The 18,053-nt window shown below is 37.5% G+C and overlaps 2 protein-coding genes and 1 long non-coding RNA gene across 3 annotated transcripts in view; 2 read left to right on the top strand and 1 right to left on the bottom strand.

Moving 5' to 3' along the window:
• The first annotated feature begins 3,069 nt into the window (after window positions 1-3,069).
• Window positions 3,070-18,053, top strand: part of LOC131801438 (uncharacterized) — a 48,260-nt gene continuing 33,276 nt past the window's right edge. The window contains exon 1 of the long non-coding RNA XR_009341826.1: window positions 3,070-3,522. This is a non-coding gene — a long non-coding RNA (uncharacterized LOC131801438). The remainder of the gene's footprint in view (window positions 3,523-18,053) is intronic.
• On the bottom strand, window positions 9,922-10,836 carry LOC101887635 (uncharacterized). The gene is made up of 2 exons (XM_005183961.4): window positions 10,681-10,836; window positions 9,922-10,624 (listed from the first exon to the last, which is right to left on the bottom strand). Exons 1-2 carry the CDS (start codon window positions 10,726-10,728, stop codon window positions 9,953-9,955), a joined length of 720 nt encoding a protein of 239 aa, XP_005184018.2. The 5' UTR covers window positions 10,729-10,836; the 3' UTR covers window positions 9,922-9,952.
• LOC101887799 (uncharacterized) lies at window positions 11,109-16,698 on the top strand. Its single transcript, XM_005183962.4, has 2 exons — window positions 11,109-11,213; window positions 15,927-16,698. Exons 1-2 carry the CDS (start codon window positions 11,175-11,177, stop codon window positions 16,662-16,664), a joined length of 777 nt encoding a protein of 258 aa, XP_005184019.2. The 5' UTR covers window positions 11,109-11,174; the 3' UTR covers window positions 16,665-16,698.

Raw genomic sequence — 18,053 nt, 5'->3', positions numbered from 1 at the left:
TTTTCCAGAAAAAGAAGTTATTCGTGAAGGATCTCAAGCTTGATAGTGTTATATTTGGCTGGAAAACCACAAGTGGCTATCGTTAGAGCTCTCCAGCATTTAAATGTGAATCAACCTTTTGTGTCTCGTACCGTCGCTCGTTACCGTGATACTGGTAGCGTAGCCCGACGTCAAGGATGTGGACGGAAGAAAACAGCAACATCAGCATAAATGGTTCGAAAAGTAAAGAAGCGACTTGATCGAAACCCACGTCGCAGTGGACGAAAAATGACGACATATTGCAATATTCCATTCGGCAAATATTGAAAAATGAGCTCGGGGTAGTGCCATAGAAATTCCAAAAAGTGTAAGAACTTACTCCGCAACAGAAAGAAAATAGACTTAAATTAACTAAGGGGTTGCTTCGCTTGGCCGAAAGTGGTGAACTGCCGAATTTGGTTTTCTCCGTTGAGAAAACATTCGTTGTCCAAATACCAAAGTGTCGATCACCTCAAGCAAGCTCTTCGCCGGGAATGGGCCAAAATACCGCAGAGCAACATAAGTGTGACAGTTTCATTGGTCGTTTGAAGGCCACAATTCGTGCCAAAGGTGACCAATTCGAACCAAGCTAGGCTTATTCTAAAATTTGATGCTATTTCCGAAATTTTTTGCTTTCATTCAATAAAATGTTTAAAAAAAATGTAAGAGTTTTGGCGTTTGACTTTGTTGCAGTTTTTTTATCTCAATCTGTATAGAGAGGTACCGTTATATGGAGGCTATATAAAAACGTGAGTCTGCATACGAAATTTTTGTCATAGTCTGTATAACCCTATACGAATTCAAAATACAAAATGTGAAATAACTCCGTTGAAAAATGTCCCTAAAAATCGTCAAAATATCGAATATCGGGGGGTACCGTTGTATGTGGGCTATACGATATCGTGGACCTGTATGGACATTTCTCTTCCAGGTGATAAAGAGAAGAAATAAAGAACTTCTAGTATGGATTTGTAGACAATTCCAATGAAAAGTATAGCTAAAATCATCAAAATGCCGATAATAGGGAGATACTTTTATATGGGGGATATACGATATCGTGGACCTATACGGGGGGAGCGGGGGGAGTGGTGTGTACCGTTATATGCTGGCCGCCGGATACCAATTCCGGATTTTATGATCGTTTGGCTGCTCAACATTTTGATTCGTTGTGGGGGAAGTACCGGATGAAATGATCCGATCTTTACCATCTTTATAACAGATCTTATGTTGATAGAAATATTTAGATTTTCCAAGTCTAAATAGAAACGGATTTAAATTTCGTTTTTTAGGAGCTTCATGGTTATTCAAAATTTTGACCCTTCGTGGGGAAGGTACCACAAGAAGTGGACTAATATATCCAATCTTCACAGCAGATTTTGTGTTAATAAAAATAAGGGAATGTCTAAAATACGAAGAGGACCTGATGCTTTTTTGGAATTTCATGATCGTTTTGGTTATTCAAAACTTTGACCTTTTGTGGGGGAGGTACCAGATTGAATGGTCCGTTCTCCACAATCTTTATAACAGATCTTGTGTTGCTAGAAATATTTGGATTTGCCAAGTCTGAATGGAATCGGATTTTAAATTCGCGTTGTGTGATCTTCATGGATATTCAAAATTTCGAACTTTTGTGGGGGAGGTATCAGAAGGAGTAGATCGATATTTTCCATCTTCACAGCAGATTTTGTGTTAGGAGAAATAATGGAATGTCTGTCGTTTTTGTTATTCAAAATTTTGACCCTTTGTGGGGAAGGTACCTAATGGAGTGGACCGATATTGTCCATTTTCTCACCTGACCTTGAACTGATGAAAATATTAGGATTTGCAAAGTTGGAACAAAATCGGATTATCCTTTCTCTCTATGTGCAGTAAAATATTTTCTTTCAAAATTTCAACCTTTTGTGCGGGAGCTACCAGAAGAAGTGGACCGATGGGACCACATTTAGTAACCATTCTTGGGTGACGCGTGCTGAGTGTAATGGTGCTGAAACCTGTTGTAATACCCAAGGTCTGCGGCCAAAATGTTTGCGTGGCCAAGGCTTTAATACACCCTCCAGAATATTTTCGCGATAATATGCGGCATTTTTTCTGATGCCACGGTCGATTAATACGAGCGGATAGCGACCATCGGCCGTTATGGCGGCCCACACCATCACCATGGCCGGCCCTTGATTTCTGGTGGCCAACCGAAGGTGCACATTTTCAGCTGACTTCTTTGGCAAGTAAACACGATCATTTTGTTTATTTACAAACTGCTGGACAACGAATGTTTTCTCATCGGAGAAAACCAAATTCGGCAGTTCACCACTTTCGGCCAAGCGAAGCAACTCTTTACATCTTTTGAGTCTATTGACGTCGGGATACGCTACCAGTATCACGGTAACAAGACACAAGCGATTTTTTCAATGATGCTGGAGTGCTATAACGATATCCTTTTGTGGCTTTCCAGCCAAATATAAAGAAATGACACTATCACGCTTGAATTCCATTAGAATAACTTTTTTTCTGGAAAATTCTCACCAAAATGCATTTGTACGCTTGTAAACAATATAATGAGCTGTCACTGGGAAAATTTAACAGCTGTTGGACGAGTGGCTTTGAAATGACAGCAGTCTGAAGTTTGTTGCAGTTTTTTCATCTCAACCTGAAAATGCTCGATTCTCTTGTAATTTTGCCCATACCAATATAGTTCAAACCTGGCACGTCGCAATATTTATATCATATTTATTTAGGTCTTACACGAATTGGACAATATAGGCCCATTCCTTCGTAATCTGCTCCATAGAGGGTCAACAATTTGAATAATCATAACAGAAGTCAAAGTATATTAAAATCATCGAACATTGGCTGAGAGTATACATCTGTCGGCGAAACCGACGAATAATTTTAAACTTTTTGAATTTATGAAAAACTGTTCGCTGTAAGTTAATTGGCAACACAATTCAGATCCCTCTACTAAATAAATAATAATTTGACATGGCAACATTGGCTACTGCTCATGGTCAGTTCTATTCTTGTTCTCATTGCTATCGTCGGTCTTCAAAATTGTGCATTGACGGTTTTCGCGAATTCGATGGTTTCGGTTAGTTTTCAAAGTGAAAAAAGATTAATTACAAAGTAAATATCAATTAAAAAAATAAAAATCCAATGGAATATAGTAATTTAAATAAAAAAACACCTTTTTAAAAAACATCTAAACGTGTGCTTATTCAGCGTTTGCATTTTCTCCGTTTCAACTTTTTGTGTTGGTGTGTTGTGCTTTTGTTTTGGTGTTGTTTTTGTTGTTGTTGTGACTGAGAATATCTAGTCAGGAGAGAGAGACAAATGTGTTTTGGTTGTGTCTAGCTCTGTCGGTCGGTTGGGTGTTCTTTCGTAGTCCGCAATGTAGACAAATGACGTCATTTCGGCAGAGCTGTGTTGGTGCTGTTGATAAATAGATCTTTTTGCAAATTTGTCCCTGTATTGAAATAGAAACCTTAGGGATGCCAGCATTAGAACTGACAGGTAAGTTGGAAATTTAATTAATAAATTTTAGTTTGGCCTTGCAATAGGGTAAAATAACTGGGAACAACTCTAGTTTAGTAAAAACTCTTCAATTTTTTCGAAATTGTTTCCAGAAGTAGTTATTATTAACCTGATTTTTCCGATTTTTGACCCGAAAGTCCGGTATCATTTGAAAGCTTATGAAAATACCTATCCAACAAGTGGTCAAATGTAATGTAATTTTTAAGCGGAAGTTTTAGTCAAATTATTGATTTTTTCGACCCGAAATTTTTATAAAAAAACCCCAAAAAATCGAACAGGGTCCTATTATGGTTTATAGTTTAGTAAAAACTGTTCGATTTTTTCAAATTTTTTTCCCAGAGGTAGGTATTTTTGTCCGGGAAACTATTTTTATACCTTACACCATATAGCAAGCGATATAGATCCATAGATGCTTTTGCCCATGTCCGTCTGTCCATGTATTTTTGTGAACAAAATGTAGGTCGCATTGATTATCCGATTGAGATGAAATTTTTAAAACAATATTTCTTTGGACCAAGGGTGAACCCTGACCAATATCAGTTCCAATAATTTTAATGTTGACATATCTGACCGAATTCCTTTCAAAAGCAAGTACATCAAATTTGTTGAAAATAGGTTCAGATATAGCTATGGCTCCCGCATATGTTTCATCCGATTTGGGGGTTTAAGTCCTTCACATTCGCAATATTCACTCCACAAGAATGATATTTGGTACCACATAACTTATAGACTACAAAAATTCATCTGGGTACAAAAGGAAGGAACTTGAAGAATTTCAACAAAAAAATTGAAGAAAAAAACTGGAAAATACCGAATATTGGGAGGTACTGTTATATGGGGGCTATACGAAGACTTGGACCTGCATTTTTGTCATAGGCTGTAGTAATTTCGTAGAACTTCGAATACGAAATCTGAAATAATTCAGGTAAATAATGTCGCTGAAAATATCGAATATCGGAAGGTACCGTTATATGGGGGCTATATGAAAGCGTTACATGGTCCATTTACGAACTTAACCTGCCTACTGGTAAACTATGCATGTATGCAAAAATTTAGCCTTCTATATCAATTCGTTCGAAAGATAGCATGATTACAACAGACAGAAGAACAGACAGACGGACGGACATCGCTAGATCGCCTTAGAATTTTACGCTGATCTATTATGAATATTTCGAGGAGTTACAAACGGAATGACAAAGATAATATACCCTCCATAGAATGGTGAAGGGTATAAAAATGATCGAGTTTACTTGCCAAAGAGGTCAGCTGAAAATGTGCACCTTCGGTTGGCCACCAGAAGTCATGTGCCGTCCATGTTGATGGTGTGGGCCTCCATAACAGCCGATGGTCGCTCTCCGCTCGTATTAATCGACCGTGGCATCAAAATATTCTGGAGGGTGTATTGAGGCTTTGGGCACGCAAAAGCACTCAGCACGCACCACCCAAGAATGGTCACAAAATGAGGTTCCTCGCTTCATTTCCAGCGCAAAATTTATCCGGATACCAATCCGTTGGACTATTGTGTCTTGAGTATTTTGAAAAGCAAGACTGGCACTAAAAAATACCGAAGTGTCGATCACCTCTAGTAAGCGCTTCGCCGGGAATGGGCCAAAATACCACAGAACAACATTCGGGCAGCGTGTGACGGTTTCATTGGACGTTTGAAGGCCATAATTCGTGCTAAAGGTGACCAGTTCGAACAGAAATCTAAACTTATTCTAAAATTTGATGCTATTTCCAACATTTATTGCTTTCATTAAATAAAATTAAAAAAAAATGTAAAAATTATGGCGTTTGGCATTGTTGCAGTTTTTCTTATCTCACCCTGTATATCGTTATCCGATTTCAGGTGTTTTATGCACCAAATGGCTAATATCAGCCAAAATGGACTTAATTTTTGCACTCCCGACCGAGTTCGGATTAAAAGCAAGTGCTTCAAATGAATAAAATGCCAGGTGGGGCAAATGAGCAACTATGGCTTCATAAACCTAACCTAAGTTAAATTAACTTAGTCTGAGCTCAAAGTCTAGGATAATTTTTGAATTAAGGTAACTTTTTTGTGGTAGCCAATCAGGTTCTACTAGTCTCAGGACATCTATAAAAGATACTTAAAAACTTGACGGTTCTAATAAATACCCCGCTCGGTTATGTAACACCTAATCGTAATTATCCACGTTTGATGATGCTGCTGATTTCCTATTTTTAATGAATGACTTCCTTTGGTACATCTCTAGCCTTCTTCTTCCTAATAGGTAGCGCCCCAATGAAAAGGATATGAAAGAACAGTTAAATAGAAAGGGTTTCTTTAATTTACTCGACGGCCACTTCGAAGGATTTTCATTGATCACTGGAGACAACAACAACAACTAAAAGAACACAAAAAAATTGATAACAGTTGGTCTAATGTTTGTTTGCGCGTGCGTGCTGCTTTCTTCCGACTTTGCTTCTTGTCGGTGTTCCATCTCATTTTTTGTGGAAGGTGTCATGTTGACAATGTTCCCTTTTTCTCGATGTTAATGATGCTGAGGACGGTGCCGCCGCTGCTGTTACAGTTGACCAGCCGTTGAGCTAAGGTAAAGAGTTAATCCTTTTTGGTTTCGGGGTCCCCCATTATTTTCTCCCTCTCCATTTTCGGCAGGACAAGCAATTCAAATTTAATTCATCGGATGATTTTTTTCCTTCTTTCGAGGGTTAGTTCATTTCAAAAATTCATTGGTTTTTCGGGGGTTCATTATTTTGTATTTAAAAACTGAGCTCAAAATATATTACCTTTTGGTTGGAACAGCTAGCTCATTGAACACGTGTTCCACTTTTTGGTTTGTTTGATTGTGTGTGCGTTTTTTTTTTTTTTGAGCCAATCTAAGAGGCTGTGTGTGTCTGTCTGCCATTGTTGAGCGGCGTCAGTTGGTTTATTAAACTGCAGTCCCATATGGGTTTCCGAAAATAAATAAAATAAATTGTAACAAATACGTTTGCGGAACGAGCTTGTGTGTACGTGTATGTACACATATACATACATGGAAATGTATGTTGGATCATGAATGTTTTGAATATCCGTCACATAAAGGCCTTCAAAAAGTCGTATATAAAATAAGTTTTAGATCTCTTCTTTAAGGTCTTCTATAAAGAGAATACGCCTGAAAATCTTCCATAGGCTTCTTCCGTGGACAAAAGACCTCTAAGAGATATTTTATGGACCGATGACTGAAAAGCACTGGAAGGTCTTCTAAGGACTCTCGGCCCAAAGAGACTTTTCTCTGCACAAAAAAATTTTCAATGGCTTTATATGGACCGATGACCTCTTAATGGTCAACTATTGACAGACACTTTGAGGTCTACTCTTCACTGAAGATCACTGGAAGGTCTTCCATGGACTCTTGACTCTTAGAAGGTCTTCTGCAGATAAAACACATACAAGAGGACTTTTTGGACCGATGCCCTTTTCAATGATTTCTAAGCACCAATTACCTCTTAAAGGTCGTCTATTGACAGGGAGTTATTTTAACTTCTTCTTTGGACTAAAAATCTCTAGTAGGTCTCTCGTGAAATGCCAACCATTAGAAGGTCTTCTGCGATCAAAAAACCTCTAGAAGGCTTTCTTTAGACCGAAAACCTCATAAAACGTATTCCAAGAACCAAAGGCCTCTAAAAGGTCGTCTATTGACAGAGAGACACTTTAAGGTATTCTATGAAAAGAAAACCTATGGAAAGTCTTCAATAGAAAAAAACCTTGTAAAGGAAAAAAGACCTCTAAGAGGCCTTGTATGGACCGATGACCTCTTCAAGGTCTTCCAAGCACTATTGACCTTTTAAAGGTTGTCTATTGACAGGGAGTCACTATAAGGAATTTTTTGGACTTTTTTCATTGACTATCGACCGTTACGGACTGTTGCGGACAAAATACCTCTAGGAGGCTTTCTATAGACCAAAAACCTATTTAAGGTATTTCTCTATTGAATAGACCCACTTTAAGGTATTTTATAAACAGAAGACCTCTGGCAGGTCCTCAATGGAAAAAAAATATTGTAAATGGCAAAAAACCTCTAAGAGGCCTTATGTGGACCGATGACCTCTTTCAGACATTCTAAAGACCAATGACCTCTAAAAGGTCGTCCATTGACAGAGATTCACTGTAGGGTCTTCAATGGATAGAAGACTTCCGAAAAATCTTCATTGGAAAAAACTTCCTACAGGTATTTTTCGCTCTTCTATGGATAAATACGTCTATGCGGTCTTCTATGGATATAAGACCTCTTAGTGGTCTTTTATGAACAGTAGAAAGAAATCCACGCTCGGACCTTATATAAGGACCTTATAGCTTTATAGAGATCTTCGGTCAATATAAACCTTTTTTGAAGATCTTCGATTTATGGAAAATATTTCAGATGTCTTCGGTCTAAAGGATGCATTTTAAAGCTTTTCGGTTCAGGGGGATATTTCTGCGATATTTGCCTTATAGAAAGCCTTTCAGAGACCTTCGGCCTACAGATTTTATAAGACCTCTTAATGATCTTTTATAAACAGTAAAAAAGAAATCCACGCTCGGACCTTATATAAGGACCATATAGCTTAATAGAGGTCTTCAATCAATATAAACTTTTTTTGATGATCTCCGATTTATGGAAAATATTTCAGATGTCTTCGGTCTAAAGGATGATTTTTAAAGCTTTTCGGTTCAGGGGGATATTTCTGCGATATTTGCCTTATAGAAAGCCTTTCAGAGACCTTCGGCTTACAGATTTTATAAGACCTCTTAATGGTATTTTATAGACAGTAAGAAGAAATCCCAGCACGAACCTTAAATATGAGGACCTCATAGCTTTATAGAGGGCTTCGGTGACCTTTTTTGAAGATCTTCGATTTATGGAAAATATTTCAGGGGTCTTCGGTCTATAGGATACCTTTCAAAGATTTCCGGTTCAGAGGATCTATTCTGCGATATTTACCCTATAGAAGACCTTTCAGAGACCTACGGACTACAAAAGATCTTACAAATATCGTCGGAATTTTAAAGGTCTTCTGTCTGTGACTACCTACCTATACAAGAACCTTCCAAGGTCTTCAGTACTGTTTGGAATACCTTTCAAAGGACCTCGATATATAGAAGCTTCTTCGGAAGTAAGAAAACCTTTTACGGATGTTTGATCTATAGACGATCCTTCAAATGTATTCTGTCTTCAAAAACTCATTTCAAGTTTATCCGGTCCTTAGAGGAACCTTTAAGAATCTTAGAGCTGCAGATGATCCTTCATTGGTGCTAATTGCTTCATAAGAACTTTGGTCTATATAATACATTCGAGCTATATAAGACCCTCGTTCAATATAAAATCCTCGTTTTATATAAGACCTTCGGTTAAAATCAGACCTTTTTCCTATATAAGATCCTCAGTTTAGAAATGATCTTGGATCTGTATACGATCTTCGTTGTATATAAGACCGTCGGTCTATAAAATACCTCCAGTCTGCAAAAGATCTTACGTCAATATAAGACCTTCAGAATATATAAGACTTTCGGTCTATAATACCTTTGGTCTATATACGACCTACGGTCTATAAAGGACCATCGGTCTATAAAGACCTTCGTTTCATATAATACATTCGATATATATAATATCTTTGCTTTATATAGGACTTTCGGTCTATATACGACATTTGGTCTATATACGACATTTGGTCTTTATACGACCTTTGGCCTTTATACGACCTTTGGTCTTTATACGACTTTTGGTCTTTATACGACCTTTGTTCTTTATACGACCTTTGGTCTTTATACGACCTTTGTTCTTTATACGACCTTTGGTCTAGATACGACCCTTGGTCTACATACGACCTTTGGTCTGCATACGACCTTTGGTCTATATAAGACCTTTGGTCTATAGGAGACCTTCGGTTAATATATGATCTTTGGTTTATATAAGACCTTCGGTCTATATAATATCGTGGATCTGTATAAGACCTTTGGTTTATATAGGACCTTAGCATAAGACCAGCGCTCTATTAAAGACATTCGGTCCTCATAAGAACTTCATTGCATATAAGACCTTCGGACTGTATAGACCTTCAGCCTATATGAGATGTTTGGACTATATGAGACCTTCGGTGTACATATGGCTTTTGGTCTGTATGGGACTCTTGATCTCTAGAAGACTTTTGGTCTGTATAAGACCTTCCATCTATACAGACACAGACCAGTGATCTATATAAAACCTGTGGTCAATTTAAGATCTTTGGTCTCTAGAAGACCAACGGTTAATATAAGACCTACGGTTAATATAAGACCTTCGGTCTATATAAGGTCATAGGTCAATATATAACCTTCATATAAGACCCTCGGTACCGCCCTCTCTTCTACCGCCCATGACATAAAACACCACATCGCAAAGAAAATGTTTACCTCTTTTTATTCTCTCTACAATTTCTTTAAATCTTCCTGATGTAAATGATTGGAACAAGTTTCCAAAATACGATCAAAATATTCCACTGTCTCATTCACAACCCTCTCGGCACAGTTACGTGATGTCTCCGCCCCAACATTGGCCAATTGATGAGTGTGTAATATTTGCATGCTGGCCCGATTCAAAAGTATTGCCATATCCCTATTCAATTCCGCGATTTTCTCGATAAAACAAACCGTCAAACTGGCGAAGCTGTATTCCGTGTTCTCACATTCACTGGGTAAATTTTCGATTTGTTTCGAACCGAATTCTAGCGATTTGGATATTTCTCTGGTGTCATTGTGAAAATTATTCAAGAGATTGTTGAGATTTTTCGTACAGCCCGTTAGCTGGGAATCAATGCGATCGCGTAGCTCATCCATGGTTAGGAGACGTTGACATTCAGGTTTTTCCATGGCGGTTTGAATTTCAATAATTGGCTGGGTCAATTGGTCCAGAGCGGTGTCGATAATTACCTCAATATCACCGATAATGGTTTGACCAACGACCTCAATTTTATTGGAGAGTTGCGTGGTCAGATCTTCGGCAACTTTGTGGGTGTGTAGGGCGAGATTTTCCATGACATGGGTCGAGGGGCCCTTTATGTCATTTTGTCGGGCCTTCACGGCCACAATGGAAGCCGAAGACTGCAAAGGGATTGATGATTATTATTTAAATATGCAGAATTTATTATTTAATTTACCTTATCATTGCTCTGCAGCAGAATTGTAAAAATCAAAAGTTTCCACATATCGTCCAGGGCGAGTGAATCAACCAGCCGCTTTGTTCAATGTTAAATTTTGAACTAAATTCACTTTTACTTTCCTATCTCAGTTCGCCATTAAAAATCAGTTTGATTTTCGTCTCCTATTTCGATATTAGATAAGTTGCGGTTGATTTCCCTTAACATTTTCCAATGTCACAGAGATACAGAACGAACTGATAAAAATCTGATACAACCTTTGAATGTCATCACCAAGCAATGCCCTGCCATTCTCCTAACCCACCAATGAACGACCGAACGGGTGAGTAATTGATATGTTTTGGTTCGATTTTTTTTTTTAAATGATCAATATTTGCACTTTATTTAATTGAACTCAATGCGAGAATATGTTAAGAATATTGGGAACCAGATTTGGACCATTTTTGGAGAAATGTTAGTTTGAATTTATTTTTGATTCTGTGTAGTTGTGAAACATGAAACTTTGGTTATTTTGTGGAATATTGACATTTGCGGTAATTTTATTAATTTTTAGAATTGTTAATTAAATAAAATAGTTGAGTGAGATTATGGATATCGTGAACCTGAAAGAGTACTAACCTCAGAGGAAACCCAAAGTGTTTAAAAGTGATATTCAAAAGAGGGATCATATGTATTCCAAAGAGAGGGTAGAAAGATCAGTTCAATAGAATCAAATGAAACATATATATTGGAGTTAAATAAAATGGAACATACATATGAGAGTTGCAGTGATATCTTAACAGATTTTTATCCAATTTGACGGGCAAGCTTCTGTGCTGAATTCTGTCGTATGTGCCAAAAACTACTCTATTTGTCACTTAATATCCGTTAATTGTACAATACAAGTGACATCGAAAGATAAATATGTATAGGAGCTATATCTAAATCTGCATGATCATCAATTTCAATAGGGTTCGTCTTTGAACTGTGTAAATTTTCATTTAAATCTACGAAGATTAGTGAGCGACTTACAGACTGACTCATCACGGCCCAGGCGAAACATCAGAAGCGTCAATCTTTTTCATGTGGGTTAATGTTCGGTGTTTAGATGTGTGTTTTTGGATGTTCGGCTATAAGTGCACTCAAAGGTCTTAAAAAATTGTAGCCATTGTATTGGTCAATCGGATTAAACTAGAATTCCGAAATGTTGTTGCTGATTGGGAGTTAGACAGATGTGCCAGAGATATTTTTGTACTGATAAAATTCTGATACAACCTTTCAATGTCATCACCAAGAATTTTTTTTAACAGAATTTTTGACTGGGCTGAATCGAAAATTATTATTTCGATGAGTTGCAGACAGAATGACGAAATTAAGATAACCTCCATGTTATATAGGGTGATAGTATGGAGGGTATATTAATTTCGTCATTCTGTCTGCAATTCATCGAAATAATAATATTCGATTCAGCCCTGTCCGTCCCTCCGTCTCTCTGTTGTAATAACGCTAGAGTCAAAACGATTAAAGATAGGAAGCTAAAATTTCGCACTGATCAGTCTTTTGCCTGTAGGCAGGTCAAGTTCGAAGATGGTCTATATCGGTCGAGGATATCGTGTAGCCCCCATATAACGGTACCCCCGATATTTGGTATTTTGATGATTGTAACCAAATTTGCCAATGAAATTGTCTCAAAACCCCACAAAAAGGAGTTCCTTCTGAGTACTTTACACCCTAGAAGCGTATGGTCTATACTGGTCCACGATATCGTAAAGCCCACATACAACAGTACCTTCTTATTTAGAATTCGTAATAGGTCCTACAGCTTATGTCAAAAAATTGCTTATGTAGGCCCACGTCTTCGTATAGCCTCTATATAACGGTACCTCCCAATAATCGGTATTTTTATGATCTTAGCGACATTATTCACCGGAGTAGTTTCAAATTTCGTATTTAGAGGTCGTAATAGGCCCCAATAAGATTTTAACAGAATTTTTGACGGGTTTTATTTTTTTTTGTCGTCGTATAGGTCCCATATAACGGAACCTCCCAATATTTGGTATTTTTATGATTTTAGCGACATTATTCACCGGAGTAGTTTCAAATATTGTATTTAGAGGTCGTAATAGGCCCCAATAAGATTTTAACAGAATTTTTGACGGATTTTATTTTTTTTTGTCTTTGTATAGGCCCCATATATCAGTGCCTCCCGATATTCGGTATTTGACGATTTTAGATACAATTTTCACCGAAATTGTTTGAAGTGTCGTATTTGAAGTTCTTAATAGGTACTGCAGCCTGTGTCAGAAAATTGCCAATGCAGGTCCAGGACTTCGTATAGCCCCGATATAACGGTACCTCCGGCGTTTTTACGAGTTTAGCTACTTTATTCACCGATATCTTTCAAATTTTGTATTTGAATATTGTAATGGCTTATGACAAAAGTTGTCTATGCAGGTCATCGTCATTGTATAGACCCCAACATAATGGCTATATTCGGTATTCTTAAGATTTTAAAAGAATTTTTAACGGATTTTATGTTTTTGGAAAATTTCCAAATTCCTTCCAAATGGTGTAGGGCATTCAAAGTTCGGCCCGGTCGAACTTACTGCTTTCTTACTTTTTTTTTAAGTTTGAACTATAAGCTTACTAAAAGTACGAAAAAGTACTCAAATGTCGAACCATTTTACCATTATGTGATCTGAATAAATCTGAAATCTTGACATTTGGAATTGAAGTTGGGGAAGAAGGGTTTATAAAGGGAGTTGCTTTCGAAAATGTAATAAGTGTAAGAACTCAACCAATTGACACTAAATTTAGTACAATTCGGTAGTGCTTGAAATCTGAAATTTGTCATTAGCCATTTGGTATTAAGATTTCGAAAGGTACTAAGAGTATTTGGCTGGAAGTCTAAAATTTGAAATGATGGTCTTTGATGTTGTGTAGAATGGACGAGCCAACAGGTTTTTGAAAATTTAATCAATAATTCGTTGGAATTATGAAAACGGATAGAAATGAAAAATCTCCAAATTTGGTACGATAACAAGTACTAATTGGTACTAAATTTGGCATAGAGCTTTGGTATAGGGTTGGAGTTATGAATTTTTGGTATAAGGGTCACTGTGGGCGTGCATAATTTAAACAATGACATAATTTTGAATAAGTCTACCTTATAGGGTGCAGTTCTAGAGCTTGGAGTCATAAAGATGCCTGCGATTCAAATGAGTTGGTTAATGGCTCAGTAATAAACTTCCAGCAAGAGAAAGAACAATTAATCGAATTATACCCGACTATTTAAGCCGAATTTCAAGATTATAAATTTTAGTAAAAATGATAGACAAAATTTATATAGTAGTTAACGCAATATTAAGAATGGGTTCTGTTCCATTAAATTGTGTACAAAATTGGTGGATATGGGGGGAACCGGGGCTAAAAAACCAAATGCACTACGTCACAGATAGCGGGTAAATATGCGGATATTATGTGTAGTGTGCTTCTTAGAATCGCGATATCTTGGGAATGGTAACAATTAGGAACAAGAAATTCGAAAAACTAAAAATTTTGACCTTTGATCCTGAACAAGTTTCCTCCTAAGTTTGTCGATGGGATTCCAAATGTTGTACTTTTGATGTCTTTGATGAAATGTTTCAAGTTCCGACGATACTTCCCCATAATAAATACATTTTTATACCCTCCACCTTTGAAAGGAGGGTATATTAACTTTGTCATTCCGTTTGTAACATCCTTAAATATTCGTTGTAGACCCCATAAAGTATATATATTCATAATCAGCATAAAATTCTAAGTCGATTTAACGATGTTACTGTCTGTCTGTTGAAATCATGATACAGGCCACATTATTTGACGTAGATCGGCAAAATTTAGCAGAGCAATTTGTATTGTGTCTAGGATGGTTGGTATTGAAAATGAGATATATCCGTCCACGTTTTGGTGTAGTCCCCATATAACTGTACCTCCCGAGATTCGGTATTTTGATGATTCTTGCTACATTTTTTCACGGATTTGTCTAAAAATTGGTATTTGTAGTTCGTAATGGGTTCTAGCTCCGGTGGCGGAACAGTGCATGTTTAGGTCCACGATTTGGAATAGTCCCCATATAACGATACCTCCCGATATTCGGTATCCTGATGGTTTTTGCATATTTTTTCACGGATTTTTCTAAAAGTTGGTATTTGTGGGTCAAAATGGGTCCTAGTTCGCGTGGCAAAACATTGTATCGATAGGTCTATGCTTTAGCATAGCCCCCATATAACGGTACCTCCCGATGTACCGAATGATGATTTTTGCCACATTTTTTTCACGGATTTGTCGGAAAATAGGTCATAATGGTTCCTAGTTCGTGTAGTAACGGTACCTCCCGATATTCGCTATTTTGATGATTTTTGCCACATGTAGATCATATTGGGTTCTAGCTCCGGTGGCGAAACATTGCATGTATAGGTCCACGTTTTTGTATAGTCCCATATAGCCCTATTTCCCGATATTCGGTATTTTGATGATTTTTGGGAAATTTTCCCATGAATATCTCTAAAAATTTGTATTTGTGTGTCATAATGGGCTCTAATGTTTTCTTTTGGCCCGGTCGAACTTAATGTTTTTTTTACTTGTTCAATGAAAACTTGGAATATTGAGTTCTTACTACCTACGATTTTCTCTGGCAGATAATGGTCTATGCAGGTCCGCTTGTTCGTATAGCCAACATATAACTGTTGCAACCGATATTTAGTACCAAAGCCTAAAATCCGGAGATTTATTTTTATTTGGCTTTTTAGAGAGAAATTAAACTACCCACTGAAGCCTAGAAATGTAAGTTGAGACCTAAATGAAATTAAGACCTAAATGAATAGGATATTTATAGTACCAAACATCTTAGGGGACTACAAACGTCTATGCTAAATTTCATTCTTTTACCTCTACTTCTCCTTATGTCAAATGTCAATTTTCGAGGTCCTGTCTTTCTTAACCACTAAACACCAACACTGCCCAATCCGCATAATTTGATGTCGGAGCACATTTTATTAATTTAAGTAATTTCGTACCATTGTATTTCGTTTTTCCAAGAATCCAGACCTAAAACTTACCTAAACGCCAACATTAGACCTCATGCTAAATTTCGTAGTTTTAGTCTCAGGAAATTAAAATTGTTTTATTTTTAGGAGAACGCCAAATATTCGCTTTGAAATACTATTTCCCCATAATTTCCTACTTAACATTTTCCATTCTCTCCCTTTTTGTCTTTGAACTTTTAGCTCTTGGGTGTTCATGGCCTACGGGATGTACCACAGGTGATTTGGAAACATGGCCCTCTCTACGAAGGCATTCAACATCTGATAGCCCAGGAAAAGTTCACCGCCAAGGAAATTTGGAATGATACGAAAATAATAATCGAAGCCACTGCCAATGAACTTCAAATGGCCCAAAAGTATCTGCACAACTACGAGCACATCTTTAGTGAGAAAATGAAACAACTCAAGGAATGGGAACAATATGAGGATCTACGAAAATGCTATGTGCAATACGAACGACAGATAGCTCGTTTCAATCGGGATCTCATTACCAAATATCGCATCTGTCGCCATGCGCTGAACAGTAGTCTCTCCCAGCTGGAAGATGAAATACGCTCGGAGGTTTTCTATATTCGTGATGCTGCCATCGAAATTCAGGAGGTCGTGTATGACTGTAATGTCACCGAATTGGGGAGATTCGATGATGAGGAGGATAACTATTTCACGGGCAGCCGTATCACAATGTGTGTCATTTCGAAGTTGAGCGCGATTCGTCAAAAGCAATTCGAATCGACTCATATCTCTTTGGAAATTCTCGGACGTATTGTTGCCAGTGATATGAACCAGAATGAAATGGAGGATGACAATGGAGGCATTTCTATACCCCGGGGTGATAATGTTTGCCTGGAATTCCGTCATTTGCGCGAGGAATTTGAAACCATCTATGATCGCATATTAAGATGTGTGATGGATGGAAAGTGAATTAACTTTCGATTAATATTTTTTGTGAATTGAAATAAATGAAATGACTTTGAAAATCTGAAAAAATTGTTTGAGATTATTTTAATTTTTATATTTTTTTAAGACTATCTACACACACAAATAGAATTTTCTTTTATACGTAAAATATTTTTTTTTTTTTCGTTTTGGAAGGCAGCGTTCGATCGATCCTCTCCTTTGGTAAAGAAGCGACTTGATCGAAACCCGCGTCGCAGTGGCCGAAAAATGGCTCGTGAGCTGAACATATCGCAATATTCCATTCGGCAAATATTGAAAAATGAGCTCTAGGTAAAGCCATTGATGTTCAACAAAGTGAAAGAACCTACACCCCAACAGAAAGAAAATAGACTCAAAAGAGCTAAAGGGTTGCTTCGCTTGTCCCAAAGTGGTAAACTGCCGAATTTGGTTTTCTCCGATGAGAAAATCGTTGTCCAGCAGTTTGTAAACAAACAAAATGATCGTGTTTACTTGCCAAAGAGGTCAGCTGAAAATGTGCACCTTCGGTTCGCCACCAGAACTCAAGCGCCGACCATGGTGAGGGTGTGGGCCGCCATAACAGACGATGGTCGCTCTCCGCTCGTATTAATTGACCGTGGCATCAGAATAAATTCCGAATATTATAGCGAAAAGGTTCTGGAGGGTGTATTAAAGCCGGAGACCTTCCCAACAGGAAGACCTTCGCCGGGAATGGACCAAAATACAGCAGAGCAACATTCGGGCAGCGTTTGAAGGCTATAATTCGTGCCAAAGGTGTCTAAACTTATTCTAAAATTTGATGATATTTCCTACATTTTTATGCTCTCCACCATTCTATGGAGGGTATATTTTCTTTGTCATTCCGTTTGTAATTCCTCTGGATCAGCGAAAAATGTTAAGGCGATATAGCGATTTCCGTCTGTCTGTTGTAATCACGCTATCTTTCGAACGAATTGAGATTTACGGATAAAGTTTTGCATACATGCATAGTTTACCTTTAGGCAGGTTAAGTTCGTAAATGGGCCATGTCGGTCCACCTTTTCGTATAGCCCCCACATAATGGTATTTCCCGATATTCGGTATTTTCAAAATTTTAGCGACATTATTTACCGGAATTATTTAAAATTTCGTATTTGAAGTTCGTGATGGGCACTGAAGCCTATGACAAAAATTTTTGTATGCAGGTTTAAGTCTTTGTATAGCCCCCATATAACGGTACCTGCCGATATTCGGTATTTGGATGATTTCAGCAACATTATTCACCGGAATCGTTTCAAATTTCGAACTGGAAAATCCTGATGGGTTCTACAGCGTATGGCAAAAAATGTTGTATGCAGGTTGAAATCTTTGTATAGCCACAGTGTAACGGTACCTCCCGATATTTCGTATTTTCAT

This window comes from Musca domestica, unplaced genomic scaffold (genome assembly GCF_030504385.1).
Source record: "Musca domestica strain aabys unplaced genomic scaffold, Musca_domestica.polishedcontigs.V.1.1 1, whole genome shotgun sequence".
Classification (NCBI taxonomy): Eukaryota; Metazoa; Arthropoda; class Insecta; order Diptera; family Muscidae; genus Musca; species Musca domestica.
This window is presented reverse-complemented; position numbering and strand designations above follow the sequence as displayed.